General features: G+C 50.0%; 1 protein-coding gene across 1 annotated transcript; it reads left to right on the forward strand.

Annotated features, from left to right (window-relative positions):
* Positions 1–11,635: 11,635 nt before the first annotated feature.
* LOC149361828 (uncharacterized) lies at positions 11,636–12,431 on the forward strand. The gene is made up of 2 exons (XM_089569597.1): positions 11,636–11,760; positions 11,967–12,431. The coding sequence occupies exons 1-2, from the start codon at positions 11,713–11,715 to the stop codon at positions 12,354–12,356; spliced, it is 438 nt and encodes a 145-aa protein (XP_089425723.1). The 5' UTR covers positions 11,636–11,712; the 3' UTR covers positions 12,357–12,431.
* Positions 12,432–17,229: the final 4,798 nt, after the last annotated feature.

A 17,229-nucleotide genomic window follows, 5' to 3' on the forward strand; every position in this document is an offset into this window, starting at 1 on the left:
TCACTGATGTGTGGTTAAGATGTTAAGCTTGGCCTCTAAGAGCGGAACGCGACAGCGCCTTGCAACGCTGCCAGGGAGTCCACTGAACGCCATTGTGCATTCGGCTGTACGCCTTGCTCGACGGTAAATTGGTTCTTGAGGAAAGGAAATGCATCTATCTCGCATATCTCGGTGGACGCCTGAAACTCGCCGTAAGGGAAGGGAAGAAGATGGGAGTGAAGAGAGAAAGAGAGAAAAACTTTATTGTAAGAGGAATTCGGGGCACGCCCCAGGGTCTCCGCACGACCTCCACCTTTTCCCTCATTAAAATTCCTTTCTCTCTCTCTCTCTCTCTCCCACTGCGCTGAAGTGTTTATGTTCCTAAGCTCCAGAGCACTGGCAGCCCGGCCGGTGCGATGGTGAACGAAGGTGCCGTATTAGCTAGACGCGCCTTTACTCATTCCAAACCATCGAGCTGGCATGGCGGAGTGGCTGGGGTGCTCGTCTCGCCCTCCGGCGACCCTATTTGATTCCCAAACTCGACAAATTTGATTCGGTTTTATTTATTTATGTGGTCCGACTATAAAGGCTAATAGGCTAATAGGTCTTTACCATTGTTCTAATGTCATCCATCATGTCCTGTCACTCACCTGTCAAGTGATGGAACTCTAAAGCATGTTCGACACAATGTCTATGAAACGTCTAAAAGTCTATTAGTGATGGTTAATGATAGTTAAGCATGATTTGCCCATTTCGTGATAATAGTTAATGTATGTCAGGAAGCCAACAGCCACAGAAACCAAAGGGCACAGGGGAATTTTTTTTTATTCGTTTATTTAATTTGTGGTGTTTATCAATTTAGAATAGCCGCCGCGGTGGCTCAGCGGTTACGGTGCTCGGCTGCTGTCCCGAAAGACGCGGGTTCGATCCCGGCCGCGGCGGCTAGAATTTCTTTGGACGAGAAATTCTAGAGGCCCGTGTACTGTGCGATGTCAGTGCACGTTAAAGAACCCCAGGTGGTCGAAATTTCCGGAGCCCTCCACTACGGCGTCTCTCATAGCCTTAGTCGCTTTGGGACGTTAAACCTCATAAACCAAACCAAACCAATTTAGAATATTACTGAATGTGTTATAGCTTAATGCTAATTTATTAGAAAAGCAGAAGAAAAAACAACCACATGCCGCCCATGGGATCCGAACCCACGACCTCCGAATTACGCGTCCGGTGCTCTACCTCTGAGCTACGGCGACGGCTGTCAAATCTACTTTCGGGGGTATTTATGTTTACAAGTAACCTAACCTTGAGAGTGTTCATCAGCGCCACCCACGTTCATAAGCGGCGGACGTGGAACGTCCTAAGTTACCGCAGGTGTGACGTAGAACGTCACCGAACGAGGAGGGCGGAAGCTGCGTGAGAACCCTCTTATGCTTCCTATGGCGTCAAGGCTGCCAGAACCGAGGCCCTCGCTAAGCAAGGGAAGGGGATTGAGGGGCGCTGGTGAGCACGTGGGTGGCGCTGATGAACACTCTCAAGGTTAGGTTACTTGTAAACATAAATACCCCCGGAAGCAGAAGATTTCGATGGAGGCGAAACGCAAGAGGCGCCCGTGTGCTGTGCGACGTCAGTGCACGTTAAAGATCCCCAGGTGGTCGAAATTATTCCGGAGACCTCCACTACGGCACTTGTTTCTCTCTTCTTTCACTCCTACCTTCCTCCCTTCCCTTACGGCGCGGTTCAGGTGTCCGCCGATATATGTGAGACAGATACTGCGCCATTTCCTTTCCTCAAAAACCAATTTACAATTTACATATACAGCCGTCGCCGTAGCTCAGAGGTAGAGCACCGGACGCGTAATTCGGAGGTAGTGGGTTCGGATCCCACCGGCGGCATGTGGTTGTTTTAGAGCGCAGCTCTTTGGCGTCCGTTCCTGGGTTTCGCGTCGTCGTCGGCGTCGGCCTCGTAACCAGCTCCGCCCCCAATGTCACGCTTTTCAATTGGTCGAAATGCTCGTGACGTCACAGTGCGCGAATTTCAAATGGGGCCAATTTATACTTTGGCTAGTAACCATCCAACCAATCAAAGGGATCGTATAGTGATGCTGCAACTAAGTTGGACAGAGTTTAGTTAATTGCTTAATTAATCAATTAGCCTAATTAATATAGAGGAGAATGAAGAGGTCAGAAGAAAAGAAAGACGCGCGCCGCAGCGACAACAGCGTCCGCGGAAGGAGTCGCTGCGGAAAAAAAACAGATAAGTACGAAGCCGCGTTCCCTCCACCACCACGCACTTCCCCACTCAGTAAGACGTTGCTCGTTTCATATACGTTGTGTCGAACATCCTAGACAGTTCCAACAATTGACAGGTTAATGACAGCACACGATGGATAGAAATACAATAATATAAATATGAAATAGCCTAATTAACCTTTCTAGTTAGACCGCATAAATCAATAAAACCGAGAACGAAATTGGTCGAGTTGGGGAATCGAACCAGGGTCTCCGGAGTGCGATACGAGCACGCTAGCCACTCCGTAATGCCAGCTGAATGGTTTGGAATGAACAAAGGCGCGTCTAGCTAATACGGCGCCTTCGTTCACTCCCATCTTCCCCCTTTCCCTTACGGCGAGGTGCAGGTGTACACCCAGATATGCGAGAGAGATACATTTCCTTTCCTCAAAAAATAAATTTACCGTCCAGCAAGGCGTACAGCCGAATTGGCGATGGCGTTCTGTGGACTCCCTGGCAGCGTTGCAAGACGATGTCGCGTTCCACTCTTACAGGCGAAGCTTAACATGTTAACCTAACATCAGTAACACACGCAGACAGCCAATGGACGCGTCATTCGCTGGCAGCACTTGATTCATCATTCACAACCACATTCTTAACGTACGCTCCCTTGCCGCACATGCCAAGGACGTACACCACGATCACATTCTGCGCCATTCCTCTGTACTTTGCTTTGCTGAAACCTGGATGGATCCCGAAGAGCCTCTCGAAATCATAGATTTCCTATACTGCTGTGGTGCTCGCAGAGACCACAACAGAGCGGCGGGAGTCGCTATCTACTTGCGCACAGGTCTCTCTGCAATATCAGTCGAAATGTTTGGCACGTCACATGAAGTTGGCGAACTGTGCGCCGCAAAGTTGCCCAACGGCTTGCTGGTAGTAGCTGCCTACTTCGCCCCTACCGCACTCACGAAAGACGTCGTGCACTTCCTGCAACTCGCATTAACCGTCCATCGATCCACACCGATGTTAGTAGTGGGGGACTTTAATGTTGACATAAAGACAAACAGCAATTTCCTAACACTTATGCGGGAGAACAACCCGTTCCTCTCGCTCGCAACGCGTCCCACGGCTGTGACAACCTCGCGAGGCACTTGTATAGGTCTCGTCTTTGAGAATCAAGCATTGGTGTACCAATTCGAACATATATCACTCTATTTCTCCGACCACAAAGCTTCCTTCATGACTGTCAAGAACTGTTAGTGGAGTCTGTTAAAGGAATACGTGTGAAAAATAAAAAAAAATTCTGTGATAGCGCATACATGTGTTGCTCGATTTCTTTGCTTCAATCTATCGAAAAGGTGAAACAGCTTATTTGCTGCGCTCAAATTTCGCATTAGGAAGTAACGTAATCGTCGGTAATTTTTTTCTTCCGCTTTTCTAATCAATTAGCAATAATCGATAACACATTCAGCAATATTCTAAATTGATCACAACCACAAATTATATAAATGAATAAAAAAAATCCCCTGTGCCCTTTGGTTTCTGTGGCTGTTGGCTTCTGTCATGTTTGTAACGAGCCCCTCATCCCCTTCCCTTGTTTGCTTAATTGCTTAGCGAGGGCCTCGGTTCTGGCAGCCTTGACGCCACAGGAAGCATAAGAGGGTTCTCACGCAGCTTCCGCCCTCTTCGTTCGATGACGTTCTACGTCACACCTGCGGTAACTTAGGACGTTCCACGTCCGCCGCTTATGAACGTGGGTGGCGTTGATGAACACTCTGAAGTTTAGGTTACTTGTAAACATAAATACCCCCGAAAGCAGAAGCTTTGACAGCCGTCGCCGTAGCTCAGAGGTATAGCACCGGACGCGTAATTCGGAGGTCGAGGGTTCGGATCCCACCGCCGGCATGTGGTTGTTTTTTCTTCTGCTTTTCTAATCAATTAACATTAAGCGATAACACATTCAGTAATGTTCTAAATTGATCAACACCACAAATTAAATGAATGAACAAAAAAGATCCCCTGTGCCCTTTGGTTTCTGTGGCTGTTGGCTTCTGTCATGTTTGTAACGAGCCCCTCATCCCCTTCCCTTGCTTGCTTAATTATTTAATGTATGGTTATTGATAGTTAACGTGACCTTACCTAGTACACACACAGTCCCACATGCCACTTCTTATCTACTACTACCTACCAATTAGTCATTTAGTCATTAAGTGCAATGATATAACCATAAAGTCTCTTTGTATCATGTTCTGATGTATTTCCATTGCACCTGATTAAGTATAGATTGGCTATTGATTGGAATATGCCCATATAAGGCATGCATCCGAAACGCGGACACATTTGCTAACACGTCTTGGTCACAGCAGTATGAGGCATTAAAGGCTTTCGCCTTAAAAATCAGACGCGCGTCGAAACAATCGCATCCGCCAAAGCGACGATGCCAGCTGTAACAGATATCCTAGTGTTAGCTCACTGCATGCGAAAGCGGCGTCGCCTTCTTAAACGAACGCCGAGCCACGTGTTTAATCACGTGACCACATCTGGCGAAGCGGCGGTCGGCGATACGCGGTCGGAACAGTGCAGCGGCGGCTGCAGCTGCGGTGAGTCACGTGGTCTGACGTCACAGCCACACCTCCGACGCTCCTCCTGCTGCAGGCCAAACTGCAGCACTCCAAGACCTTGGTGAAACATGGCGTAGAGGACCTCTCGCTCCAATATTGCTTTGCCGACTTTTCTCTCGCCAGAGCCACACGCAGATTTGAAGCATGTGCTGTTTAAGAACCACGGTGAAAGATATATAGGTGAGTACACAGCGGCCCGCGCTGCTCTCAGATAAAGTCCCCTAGTTTCCTGAACCACGAGATGGCTGTTCGCTCGGTGGCCCGGGCCGCTGCGAGTGGCAATGCTTTTCTATGGGGAATGCGTGCTTTGCGAATGCAATTTTCCCGAAGTCTCTTGCCGATGGAAAGAAGGAAACACTTTTCCGCTTTGTATCTGTACTGCTTCGTTGCCAACCGCAGTTTCGTGAAGCAGCGGCTTCGCGCAGGTTTAGTAGAAGGCGGAGAAGTTCATGAGTTCTGGCCGGATTTTTTAATCTTCTACCAGAAAAAGTGCCTGGTCGTCGAGGGCTGCGTACTCTCGACCACTTAACGCGACCTCTTACCAAGCTCTTTCCGGCGAATAAAATGTTTCACAATCAACTGCCCCCTGATCACCGAGCATGTAACCATTGCTCGTCTTTTTTGTTCTCTTGACCTTTGGCTCGGTGGTTCATGCGTTAGTTGGCCCGTTCATTCGTTCGCCTGCTGCGCGTCCTGCTCGTTCCTTTGCTGATTAGCTCGTTAGTTCGTTCTTTAAACCTTTGCAGCATTTGCTATAGCTTTCGTGCGCGCCGCTCGTTCGTACTTCCATGGACTTGTTTATTATAGCATTCGTTTACTTAGTCGTTTGCTTGCGCTTGATATGTCCACTCTTCTGGATGTCTTTTTTTCGACTTTCTCTGGACAGCGGACTGAAGCACGTACATGCTTTACGGTATGTTTTAGCAGTCCCCTTGCTTTAATTTTCGCCAACTAAAAGTGCAACAACTATGTTTCCTGAGCGCCTACTGTAGAATAACTATTACTCAATTGTCGGGTGATATGATCCTCATTCCACCACACTGCAATACCAAGCGCAACATTAAACTTCTAGTCGCTGCGCTGTAAGGCATAACGAATGATTAACCTTGAAAGGATTAACATGCCAATAACAAAATATTCTGGTCTTCACTTCTGCCACTGATGCAAGGGTGCTCTCAAACTTTGGCTGTGCCACAGTTTGCACTGAAATGAGATGAATGCAATGATTTTTATTTACTCTTTGCTACACATTTCATTCGTACCACAATTTTTATACGCCACTTTTTCATTACTGAATTTTGCTGGTCTTGCCTTTACAACCCATGCTACTAACTCTTCGCACTGCATACAAGTATTTTTTCTTACACTTACAAAGGCAATATAATCGCTCACATCTCACTGGGCAATACTTGAGAACAGCGACCCCGAAATACTTTTTTTCGTAATCAGGAGCTACTGCTGATATGTGTGCAATCAGAACAGTTACATTGTACAGTTTACCAAAACGTTTGCTCCTTGTCGCTCAGTAGGTAGTGTTTTCAGTGAGTTTTAGCAAAACATTGAAAATAAAACATCGTGATTGCATTGAAAGCCACTACCGTTTTTCAACAAAGCACTTCTGGCCCATTGCTGCAGTTTAAGGCTGATTCACACGAGGGTCCGTTCGCCCGCGGCCCGCGTACTACGTGTTCATGCGTCACCACATTCAGAGGCGCGCCGTCGGACCGCGGTGTGGTCAGCGTCGCCTCTCAATGTGCTGACGCATGAACACGCGATGCGCTGGCAGCGGGCGTACTGACCGTCGTGTGAATTGGCGTTTACCGACCACCACCGTGCCGCTGGGGTGGTGGTGAAAAACATTTATAATGTAATAAATATTTACAGACAGGTGATTGGGGTAGGCCCTATTGGCCCTTTCCCCTAACAGTACTAGGTGGAGCCCCTATTCCGGGGCCCCATTGGCAAGCAACGCCGCCCGCGTCCGGTGAACCAAGGCCTTTTGGGTCTTTAGGTCCTGACAGCCGAGCAGGGCCGCCTCCCAGTCCTCTCTGGTGGGGTTGGGGTTGGGGGGGATAGATGGGTTTGACTGACACGCCCAAACCATGTGGAAGGTGTCAGCCACCTCCCCACAGAACTGGCACGCGCCATCAAAGGATGTATTGAAATGTTTAAGCACCGCCGGGCAGAGTACAGTGTTAGTAAGAATGTTGATGAGGAGGCGCTCGTCAGCGCGATCCAGACCCTTACAAGGGGCCGGGTAGCGCCGGTGCTCCTCCTTGTAGTAATCGGTGATTTGTTTGAATGTAATGGCCAGATTGTCTGATTGGGAGTACCCTTCCAAGGACAGGGAGATAGCCCGGGGAGAGAGTGCGCGGGCGGCCTGATAGGCCTGTTCGTTTCCCTGGAGTCCCTGGTGACCGGGGGCCCAAATCAGGTTGCATGGAGTTGGATCTTCAGATCGACAGCTATATCCCAGTATGCGCCAGGCAAGCGGGGGAGCCCAGCCCAACTCGTAGTTCCGACAGGCCCCTCGCGAGTCGGTAATGATGTGTTTCGACTTGGGAGTAGTGAGAGCAAGAGCAATGGCAATCTCCTCCGCGTGTGTTGCGCTGTAGGCTTTGAAAGTGAGCCCGTTGACTGTGTTTGTGTTGTGTACGACTGCGGCCGTGTACCACACCCCGTGGTGTGGCCCGGCAACGTCCACGTAATACACATGTTGTTGGTTACCATAGTATCGCGCCAACGCTTCCGCGCGCGCCTGGCGACGACCGCTATGGTCTTCTCTGGACATGTTGCGGGGAAGGAGTCGGACCCGGAGGGCGCGTCTCCAGGGTGCTGGCACTCTCTCCCTTTCCTCAATATGGTAGTCATGTTTGATGTGTAGCCGGTCCAAGAGGCGGCGACCGGACATGGTCTGTGCAAGACGCGTGTATTGGTTGACTAAGTGGGCCTCTCGAAGCTCCCGAAATGTGTTCACCACGCCCAAGGCCAGAAGTCGCTGGTTGGACGTGGTGACCGGGAGGTCGAGAGCCCGCTTGATGACTTTCCGGTGGATGACCTCCAGTTGGTCATCCTCATGTTTGCGCAGGTGCAAGTAGGAGGTTGAGTAGAGGATTCTACTCGTTACGAAAGCATGGGCAAGCCGCAGTGCATCCTTGCTTCGTAATCCGCCCCGCTTGTTGGAGACCCGGCGGACCATGCGGCCCACCTGTGGAGAACCTTCGCCCCATCTCCCTCACGTCTTGTGTCGGCAAGCTGATGGAGACGATGGTGCGCGACAGACTCTCCGATTTTCTCGAAACACAGCACACTTTCGCGGACACCATGTTCGGTTTTCGCCCTCACAAGTCTGCACAGGATATACTTCTGCAGCTTCACCACGACATCTTAGATCCTGTCGAATGTCCCCACAACGACAAGGTGGTCCTGGCCTTGGATCTTAAAGGCGCATTCGACAACGTCAAACACGAAGTAATCCTGGACCACCTCAGTAACACCAACTGTGGCCACAAAACATTCAACTACATAAAACAATTTCTTACAGACCGTCAAGCCTACATACGCATACAAGATGCGGAACACGGGCCATACACCATCGGCTCGAGAGGAACACCTCAAGGCGCGGTCCTGTCTCCCCTCCTCTTCAATTTGGCAATGCCGCTGGGGAAGCACTGGCGTAAAAGCGCACCACCGTGGACCGCACTCAGGTTGCTTAAAGTTCCACGACGATGCTGCTGATGACAGCGCAAGGAACAGTTCATGCCATGCGAACTGCTTTTGTGGCGTAAACGAGCCGTGCGATAACTGCATGGTTGCAATCACAACGAGATAGTTCATTTATGTTTTCTTTTTTTTTGGGGGGGGGACGAAGTTTGCCCGCTTCATCGACACTGACGCTGCGATCAGCGACCCGGTTTGGATAACGCGGCTGGTCAGTTATCTGTTCGCTTCCGGCCAGTGCACTGCCCGCATGGTGTCCCCGCCTGTATATCCTACACCGTGCTAAGAACGTACCAAACTGCTCGTATATTTCATTCTTCGGGCGATATGTTTTTTCGAAGTGGTGAAAAAAAGTAAGTGCAAAGACAAAATAATCAGCGCCATAAAATCGAGGCTTTTGCAATATTTCAAAAATTGGCAGTTGTTTAGCTCTGGCTAATCCGGGAAAATTGCGTTAGCAATGATGTGCGCGTTCTTCTGCCGATTCTTCGGCGCGTTGCCTGCACCTGGTAGCATTGTGGCGTTCCTGAGCAGTTAGGTGTTGAACCACTCTGCGAGTTAGAACGTTGTCGCCGAGCTGAATCTTTAGCACGACGCTTTGCAAGACGTTCTTCACGGTGTTCTGGCGTCTGTTGTGCATGTTGTCGCTTTCTCACTGCTTCCTTTGGCTGCCGCTTCTCTTTACAGCGTGGGAGCATGGGCGCCGCCATATTTGGTCTCGTGACCATTCCTCCACAGAACGCCATCGCCCGTTCGGCTGTACGCCTTGCTCGCCGGTAAACTGGTTTTGGAGGAAAGGAAATGTATCTGTCTCGCATATCTCGGTGGACACCTGAACCTCGCTGTAACGGGAAGGGAGGAAGATGGTAGTGAATGAAGACACCGTATTCACTAGACGCGCCTTTGTTCATTCCAAACTATCGAGCTGGTATGGCAGAGTGGTTAGCGTGCTCGTCTCGTACTCCGGAGACACTGGTTCGATTCCCCAACTGGACCAATTTCCTACTGGGTGTTAATTATTTATGTGGTCTGACTAGGCTAATTGCTTAAGCCATATCATTCGAATGCCATCGATGCACTGCGCGTCAATGCTGCTAAGTAACGCCGGCTTCGAATGCCAGAAGAGGTGGATCTCCTAGTGGCCCCATCAGCAGTAGAAAGAGCAAACTGCTCGGCGCCGCTGCCGCGCGGCGCGCCAACGGCAGTGCCATCCGGCGGAGCGCGGCTGAAGCAACGCTCTTCAAGGTCATCCGTCCCTACCGACCGGGGCTACGCGACGAGGCGAAACCTACAGTAGTATTGCTTACGCAATAATAAGCCTACTGTCGCGTCCGTTTGCTGTGTTCAATGCAGCGATAGACGCAGACGGTAATTTAATACCCCTGCTACACGGGCGTTTCGAATGCCTTCCAACCGAACGTCATTCGACTCGAATGCCAAACGTGCGCTGCTACACGACGTTTTTGAACGGCATTCGGTTGGAATGACTTTCCAGTCGAAAGCGCTCCACGAAGACATTCGAGATTTTGGAATGCCTTCGAGGCACAAGCGCGTGTACTCTCGAGCGCAGCGTCTTTGCGCCACAAGTTGGAGCAGAACTAGCGAAGAGCAAATGCGTTCGCTAAACGACGGAATTTTAATTTTTTTTTACATATAATGCACAAATCCTTGCTAAAAGTGTTGTTTTCAAGCAAATTGACCACATACTCTAGAACCCAATGTAGAACCGAGAGGAAGCCATATTGGAAGAGCCAGTTTTTCTGTTTGTGGTGGTGTTGCGATTGCTTTGTTTTTGTTGTACATTTTGTAGTTGTGTTCGTGTGTGCGTCTGCGTGTGTGTGTGTGTGCGTGCGTTTAGTGAGCCTTTCTTTAAAATTAAGTGAAGTTTATTGCACTTTTTCGATTCAATTTTTTTTATTTTGACGTGGTTTAATGAACGAAATGGAAGCAGAAAACGAGGCACAATCAAATCAACGAGCGCAGCCTTCTCAACCGCGGCAGGTTTGGACAGAGCGAGAGACAAGTGTCTTGATTGACTGTTGGGAGGAGAGGCTGGCCGACCTGCGTCGGCGAAAGCGTAACAGCAAAATTTTCGCAGAAATTGCTGCTGAGCTTCGAGCTGCCGGCTTCCAGAGGACAAAACAGCAAGTTCATACAAAGATAGAGAATTTGTCCCACAAATTCCGGTAAGAACTTTTTATACATCGCGCGCCGCTGCCGCCGCACAGGAGGCCAAATTGTGATCGGCACAGTGCAGCTGTCCCCTATTTAGCTGCATTGCTACCAGTACTTGCGGCCCCGTTTACGAATCGCGCAGATCAGAGGCAGGCATGCAAAGCAAGGGGAGCGGTGACACATTTTCGGAAATTTTCGTTGCGAAGGCGATCACTCGCGTGCATCCGCAACGTCGCTGGTTAGGACGCTGCAGTGGTCTGCTGTGTCAAACGTACGTCAAGCTGGTGTTTTATCATTTCGGCACCATCGACATGCAGACGCCGCTCTTGAGGTTCGCTTTCGCGTTCAGCAGCAGAACTCCTTACCCAGTGCGACACTGCGGCGTTTACACAGGCGCTTTTGTTTTTTTTATATTCTTGGTAGAGATAGTGCAGAGGGCCTCGGCGCGTTTATCGTCCAGACTTTGTACTACCGCGGTTATGAAATTGCTTTGTGGCATGCATCCTTTCACACATTGCGGATTAGAAGTACAAGGATTACAGGTGGAAGTAAAAAAAAAAGGCGTTTCAAAACAAACTGTACTAATCCAAACAAACTAGTTTGTACTGCCAATTGCACCCATTTATGATGATTGTGGAGAATGAACTGTGATGCAAGTTAATACGCTGTTATTACTAAAATCGGGCCATGGGGGCCTATAGTCTGCAATGCAGTTCAAAAGTTTTTCAAGAAGATAGGCTTGGTTAGGTGCAGGACACAAAATGTGCAGCATTTTGTATGCTTATTGCTTTTAAACCACCTCATCCTACCTTTTGCAGCACTAAGCTGCTCAGGCATTTTTCTGTCAAACGAGAAGGCATGCTGTTCAATTTTCAAACAGTACTCTTGTCCTTTATTTCAGTTTCTGGCAAAAGAAACAGACTACAGGGTCCGGCGCCATCCCGTGGCCGCACTTCCACCGCCTGGCAACATTTCTGGGGCGCCTTCCTATGAATGACGCTTCACTTGTGCGTGAAAGCACTGCTTCCGTAGAACAGGTATACGAGTCATAAGCACGCAGTTGTATCCTTCCTGTTCCTTGACTGTTTTTTTCAGTGTGACACAGATGACGCTTACAGTTACATGCAAGGTTTCATGTTCTGCTAGAGCTGCTCCTCAAGGGAAGCTTTATATATGGTGAAAGGTGTTTTTAAAACTTGAGGTCAGGTTTTTCACTGTGCATCCATTTTATTGCATTGTGCAGATCATTCGGGGCATGGAGTCTGGAGAGCACAGCGCCACAGATGACGAACCGCAGTGCTCAGCTGTGGTCCAGTCATCTGTGGTCCACGACCGCAGCGACCTGGAGGGGGAAGAGAGCTGCTCACAGCTGCCTTCTGTAGACCCTGCTGCTGCCCACTCAGCTGGAGGTGCGCAGCAAATGCAGCAGAGTAGGCAACGGCAGCCAGCACGAGGCCGCAAGAGGCCAGCCTCTGTTGATTTTGCTGCATTACTAGAAGAGCAAAAGAGCCTACGAGAGGACCTCCGGGCAGCAAGACAGAAAGAATTTGACCTGCGGGAGCGCCAGCTTAAAATGCAAGAGAAACTGTACAGCGCAATGACAAAATATTTTGAAAGAGCCAACAAAGAATGAAAAAAAAAGAAAATAAATAACATTTACCCCACGATGTTGCTAGGAATGATTTATTCAAAGAACAATAATCTGTGCATGGCTCGCAGTGCAATACAAATTACAGGGTATTTAGGACAGACATGACGACAATGCACAGCAGTGGTTGAACGGACACATAAGGTTAAAGCACAGTGGTGCCTCGTTGATCTGAACATGTTTGTTCCACAACAAACGCGTCCAGAAAGCAAGCCATCCAATAACGAATTGTGAGGAAAAATCTTTTCCACGGAATAAACACTTTATGCTTCAACTTTTCTTCTGTACGTAGCGGTCAACAGTGAAGTGGAAGTTAAGACAAAATTATAGAAAAGTGCAACAAGCTTCACAACGAATAATGCAAGAAGAAAGCTCAGGTTATCAAGGCTGCGCACAATTTCAAAAGCATACGAGATGAGCCGCAACTGTCGGAAATGGGGAACAATGAAAAAGTTTTTGCACTCGAGAGCACCAGTGCAAGAAAGTGTCACTGTTCTGCGGAGCCACAATGCGACCCAAAGCAGATCTTTCAACACAGTGTCAATGAAGCAAGAACGTTACCTGCTCCCACTTCTGTTGTATGAGCACTGCACCCCTTCATGCAGGACAAAAAAAAACATTGCAAACAGGCCATCCACGCGGAACAAGATTCATGCTAGCTTGGAATCAGACGTACATTCAACCTTTCTCGTAGCCATGAAAATACAAATGGACTGGGTTAATGATATCCTGGTCAAAATCAATAAATAATGGCCACTGGCAGGGCATGTAACTAGAAGGCAAGACGAGTGTTGTCTCTCCTTGGCAGACCAAAGCATTCACAAATATACATAGCTTGCACCGACGTCACATCCGGTGGCCGTCGGCTGCTAGTCGGCCATGCTGCCGAACCACCGCCAAACCGCTTCTAGCTTACCGCTGCCTGTGTTAGCTCGCATCGTGTTGGTTCTCGTCCATCCGTAGATTCAGTATGGTTTTGTGTGCCATCCTTGGCTGCTCCAACCGTAGCGACAGGTCCAGGTGAAACGAGAAGCCGATTAACACGAACTTCACCTCCATTCGTCAGATAATCGTAGGCATGCAAGTGCGAACGCTCCATGACTTAGTACGAATCTGAGCGAGCTGTGGCTGGCTCGCATTAAGCGCGACAATTTGGACCCCGATAACTGAAATTTACTTGTGTGCGGAGCCCACTTTGTGACAGGTAAGAGGCTTGAGTCGTCAACTAAATGTTTGCGAAAACGTGGGAAGCAATGGTTACACCTTGAAGTGAATGTTGCTGTTTTGATTGACCCCATCCGATTTGTCTGACAACACAAACCCAGACTGGGTCCCGCGTCGTTGCATCCTAGCTACAGCACTAGGCAAGCTGGTTCGGATCGCCACGACCGCCGCGAGCAATGACGGCAGAGAAAGCGGCGTGCCGAGGCCGAGCTTTTCGGCTCGTAGGCGCATCGCAGACAGGCTTCTCACCTACCTATACTGTAGAATTCGTTGTCTGCTTCCATTGATTAGAAGGCTTTCATTTCTTCCAATTTCACAAAGCTGGAAAGAGTACACGATATCCCCCTGGTTCACTTCAGGGAACACATCCACGCCCATCGCCGCATCGACTCCCGGTCGCAGCGTGTACGGACCTATGTCGTCGCAAATTTTCACCTTGTGTGCGTAGCGTACGCGCGGCGATCAAATAAGTTCAGACCAGTAGCCTGCACTGAATGGTTCATTCCTCTGTGGAGTAGGCATCGCGCCCTAAAGATAAAAAAAATGATCGAAAGTGTCCGAGGAGTGGTCAGGCATCGCAGGGCGGACGGGTGGAGACGGCCGAATGGTTCGGCAGCATGGCCGCAAGCGCTTGATGGAGGCGGAAGTGACGCCACGTGCAAGCTATGTATTTACATCTTCCCACATTCATATACACACACACGAGTGTTCACAGCATGCCGATGAATCCTGTCTTTCCCCGGTAGACTCATGAGCACACACACACACTAACAAGCCGCCATGGTGGCTCAGCGGTTATGGCACTCGGCTGCTGACCTGGTCAAAATCAATAAATACTGGGCATTGGCAGGGCATTTAACAAGAAGGCAAGACGAGTGTTCTCTCCTTGGCAGGCCGAAGCATACACAGATATTTACACCTTCCCACATTCATATTGTTGCGGGAAAGAATATATTTACAGATATTTACAAATAGACAAGAACAGCTGCGAGCGGCACCGAGAACACAGTCCGAACTTCGTTGTCGTCTTCTACTCTTCCCACTCGTGCCATCGCTGTTTGTCGTCGTCGTCTACCCGCTTCAGGACCCCCGGCTGCTGAAACGCCGTCTCGGCGTTAGGGCGGCGGCGTATGAGCGTCATGATAAGGTTTCAGGCGACAGACGTGGACGATGTCGGTGGTGGCGCCAGAGGACGATGGCGAGGTTTCAAGGGGAGCAATTTCATAGTTCACATCGGTAACACGGCGCACGACACGGTAAGGGCCACGGTAGTGCGAAAGGAGCTTCTCGGAGAGACCGACGCTGCGAGAGGGCGTCCAGAGAAGGACGAGTGATCCTGGGGTAAATTCGACGGCCTGGTGACGGCGGTCGTAGGCTGACTTCTGGGAAACTTGAGAGGCTTGAAGCCTACTACGTGCTATTTGGCGCGCCAGCGTGGCCTGGGAGATGGCGTCCCGAGCGTAAGCAGTGGTGGGGGCTGAAGAAGGCGGCAAGAGTGTGTCCAAAGGCAAGGTGGGATGCCTACCAAACAAAAGGTAGAAAGGAGAATAGCCTGTTCTGTCATGAAGGGAAGAGTTATATGCAAATGTCACATAAGGCAAGGCTGCGTCCCAATCTCGGTGGTCTGGCGATACGTACATGGCTAACATGTCGGTGAGCGTGCGGTTGAACCTTTCCGTAAGCCCATTGGTTTGTGGGTGGTAAGCTGTCGCGAGCTGGTGCTGCGTGTCACACGAACGAAGAATGTCGTGAACTACACTGGATAGAAAATAACGACCGCGGTCAGTGAGCAGTTGACGAGGGGCGTCGTGGTGAAGGATGATGTCCTGCAGAAGAAAATCGGCAACATCGGTAGCGCAGCTGGACGGCAAAGCACGCGTGATGGCGTACCGAGTCGTATAATCAGTTGCGACAGCGATCCACTTGTTGCCGGAGAGGGACGTCGGAAAAGGGCCAAGAAGGTCGAGGCCAACACGGTGAAAAGGTTCCGGAGGGATGTCGATGGGTTGCAGAAGACCGGCAGGCAAAGTGGAGGGCCTTTTCCGACGTTGACACAGGTCGCAAGTGGCCACGTAACGTTTGACGGAACGATAGAGACCAGGCCAAAAGAAGCGATGCCGCACCCGAGCGTACGTGCGGGACACGCCAAGGTGACCGGCTGTCGGCAGATCGTGCAGTTCTTCAAGGACAGAAGAGCGTAGACGTTGGGGTATCACGAGCAGGAGCGGAGGGCCTTCGGAGCGTATGTTTCGGCGATACAAAATGCCGTTCTGGAGCACATAAAGGTTCAGAGACGGAGATCGGTTAGCAGAACGGATGCCATCAAAGATAGGACGTAAAGATGAGTCGTGGCGCTGTTCGTTGGCAATATCGGCAAGATCGGAGATAGCGAAGAGGCAGGGCAGGGTCTCAGCGTCCTCTAGGTCAGGTGGTTCTACAGGGTATCAGGATAAACAGTCAGCGTAATGGTGATGGCGCCCTGACTTGTACACGACGGAGTATGAGTATTCTTGGAGGCGCAATGCCCAGCGACCAAGGCGACCGGTGGGATCTTTTAGTGAAGACAGCCAACAGAGAGCGTGGTGATCAGTGACAACAGCGAATGAACGGCCGAACAGGTAGGGTCTGAATTTAGCCACTGCCCAGACAAGGGCAAGACACTCACGCTCAGTAATGGTGTAATTTTGCTCTGCGGCTGAAAGTAGGCGGCTGGCATAAGCGATGACTCGATTTTGACCCTGTTGACGTTGGGCTAGGACGGCGCCGATGCCATATCCGGAGGCGTCCGTGCGAACCTCTGTGGGAGACGACGGGTCAAAATGTGCTAAGATGGGCGGAGTGGTCAGCAAATGAACGAGGGTTGAAAATGAGTTCTCTTGAGCAGGGCCCCAAGTAAAGGGGGTGTCGTTCTTCAGAAGATCGGTGAGGGGACGAGCGATGCCGGCGAAATCTTTGATAAAACGGCGAAAATACGAGCACAAGCCGACAAAGCTGCGCACATCTTTCGACGACCTTGGAAGAGGAAAGTCCTTCACAGCTTGAATTTTGATGGGATCTGGGCGTACACCAGAAGCGTCAACGAGGTGTCCGAGAATAGTGAGTTGGCGACGACCGAACTTGCATTTCGATGAGTTCAGCTGAAGTCCGGCGTTACGAAATACTGTCAGAATATTGGAGAGGCGCTCGAGGTGCGTGGCAAAAGTAGGCGAGAAAACCACAACATCGTCTAGGTAACAGAGGCAAGTGGACCATTCAAAGCAACGAAGAAGGGAGTCCATCATCCGTTCGAAGGTAGCTGAGGCGTTACAGAGGCCGAACGGCATGACTTTAAACTGGTATAAGCCATCAGGCGTCACGAAGGCGGTCTTCTCGCGGTCCTTTTCATCAACGGCAATTTATCAGTACCCCGATAGAAGATCAATTGAAGAGAAATATTTGGCGCCGTGGAGGCAGTCTAATGCATCATCGATCCTTGGGAGTGGATATACGTCTTTTTTTGTGATGCGGTTGAGGTGCCGATAATCAACGCAAAAGCGCCAGCTGCCGTCCTTCTTTTTCACCAGGACGACTGGTGAAGCCCAAGGACTTGACGAGGGCTCGACGATGTCTTTTGCGAGCATCATGTCCACCTCTT

This window comes from Amblyomma mixtum, chromosome 2 (assembly GCF_055824585.1).
Source record: "Amblyomma mixtum isolate Tamu chromosome 2, ASM5582458v1, whole genome shotgun sequence".
Lineage (NCBI taxonomy): Eukaryota > Metazoa > Arthropoda > Arachnida > Ixodida > Ixodidae > Amblyomma > Amblyomma mixtum.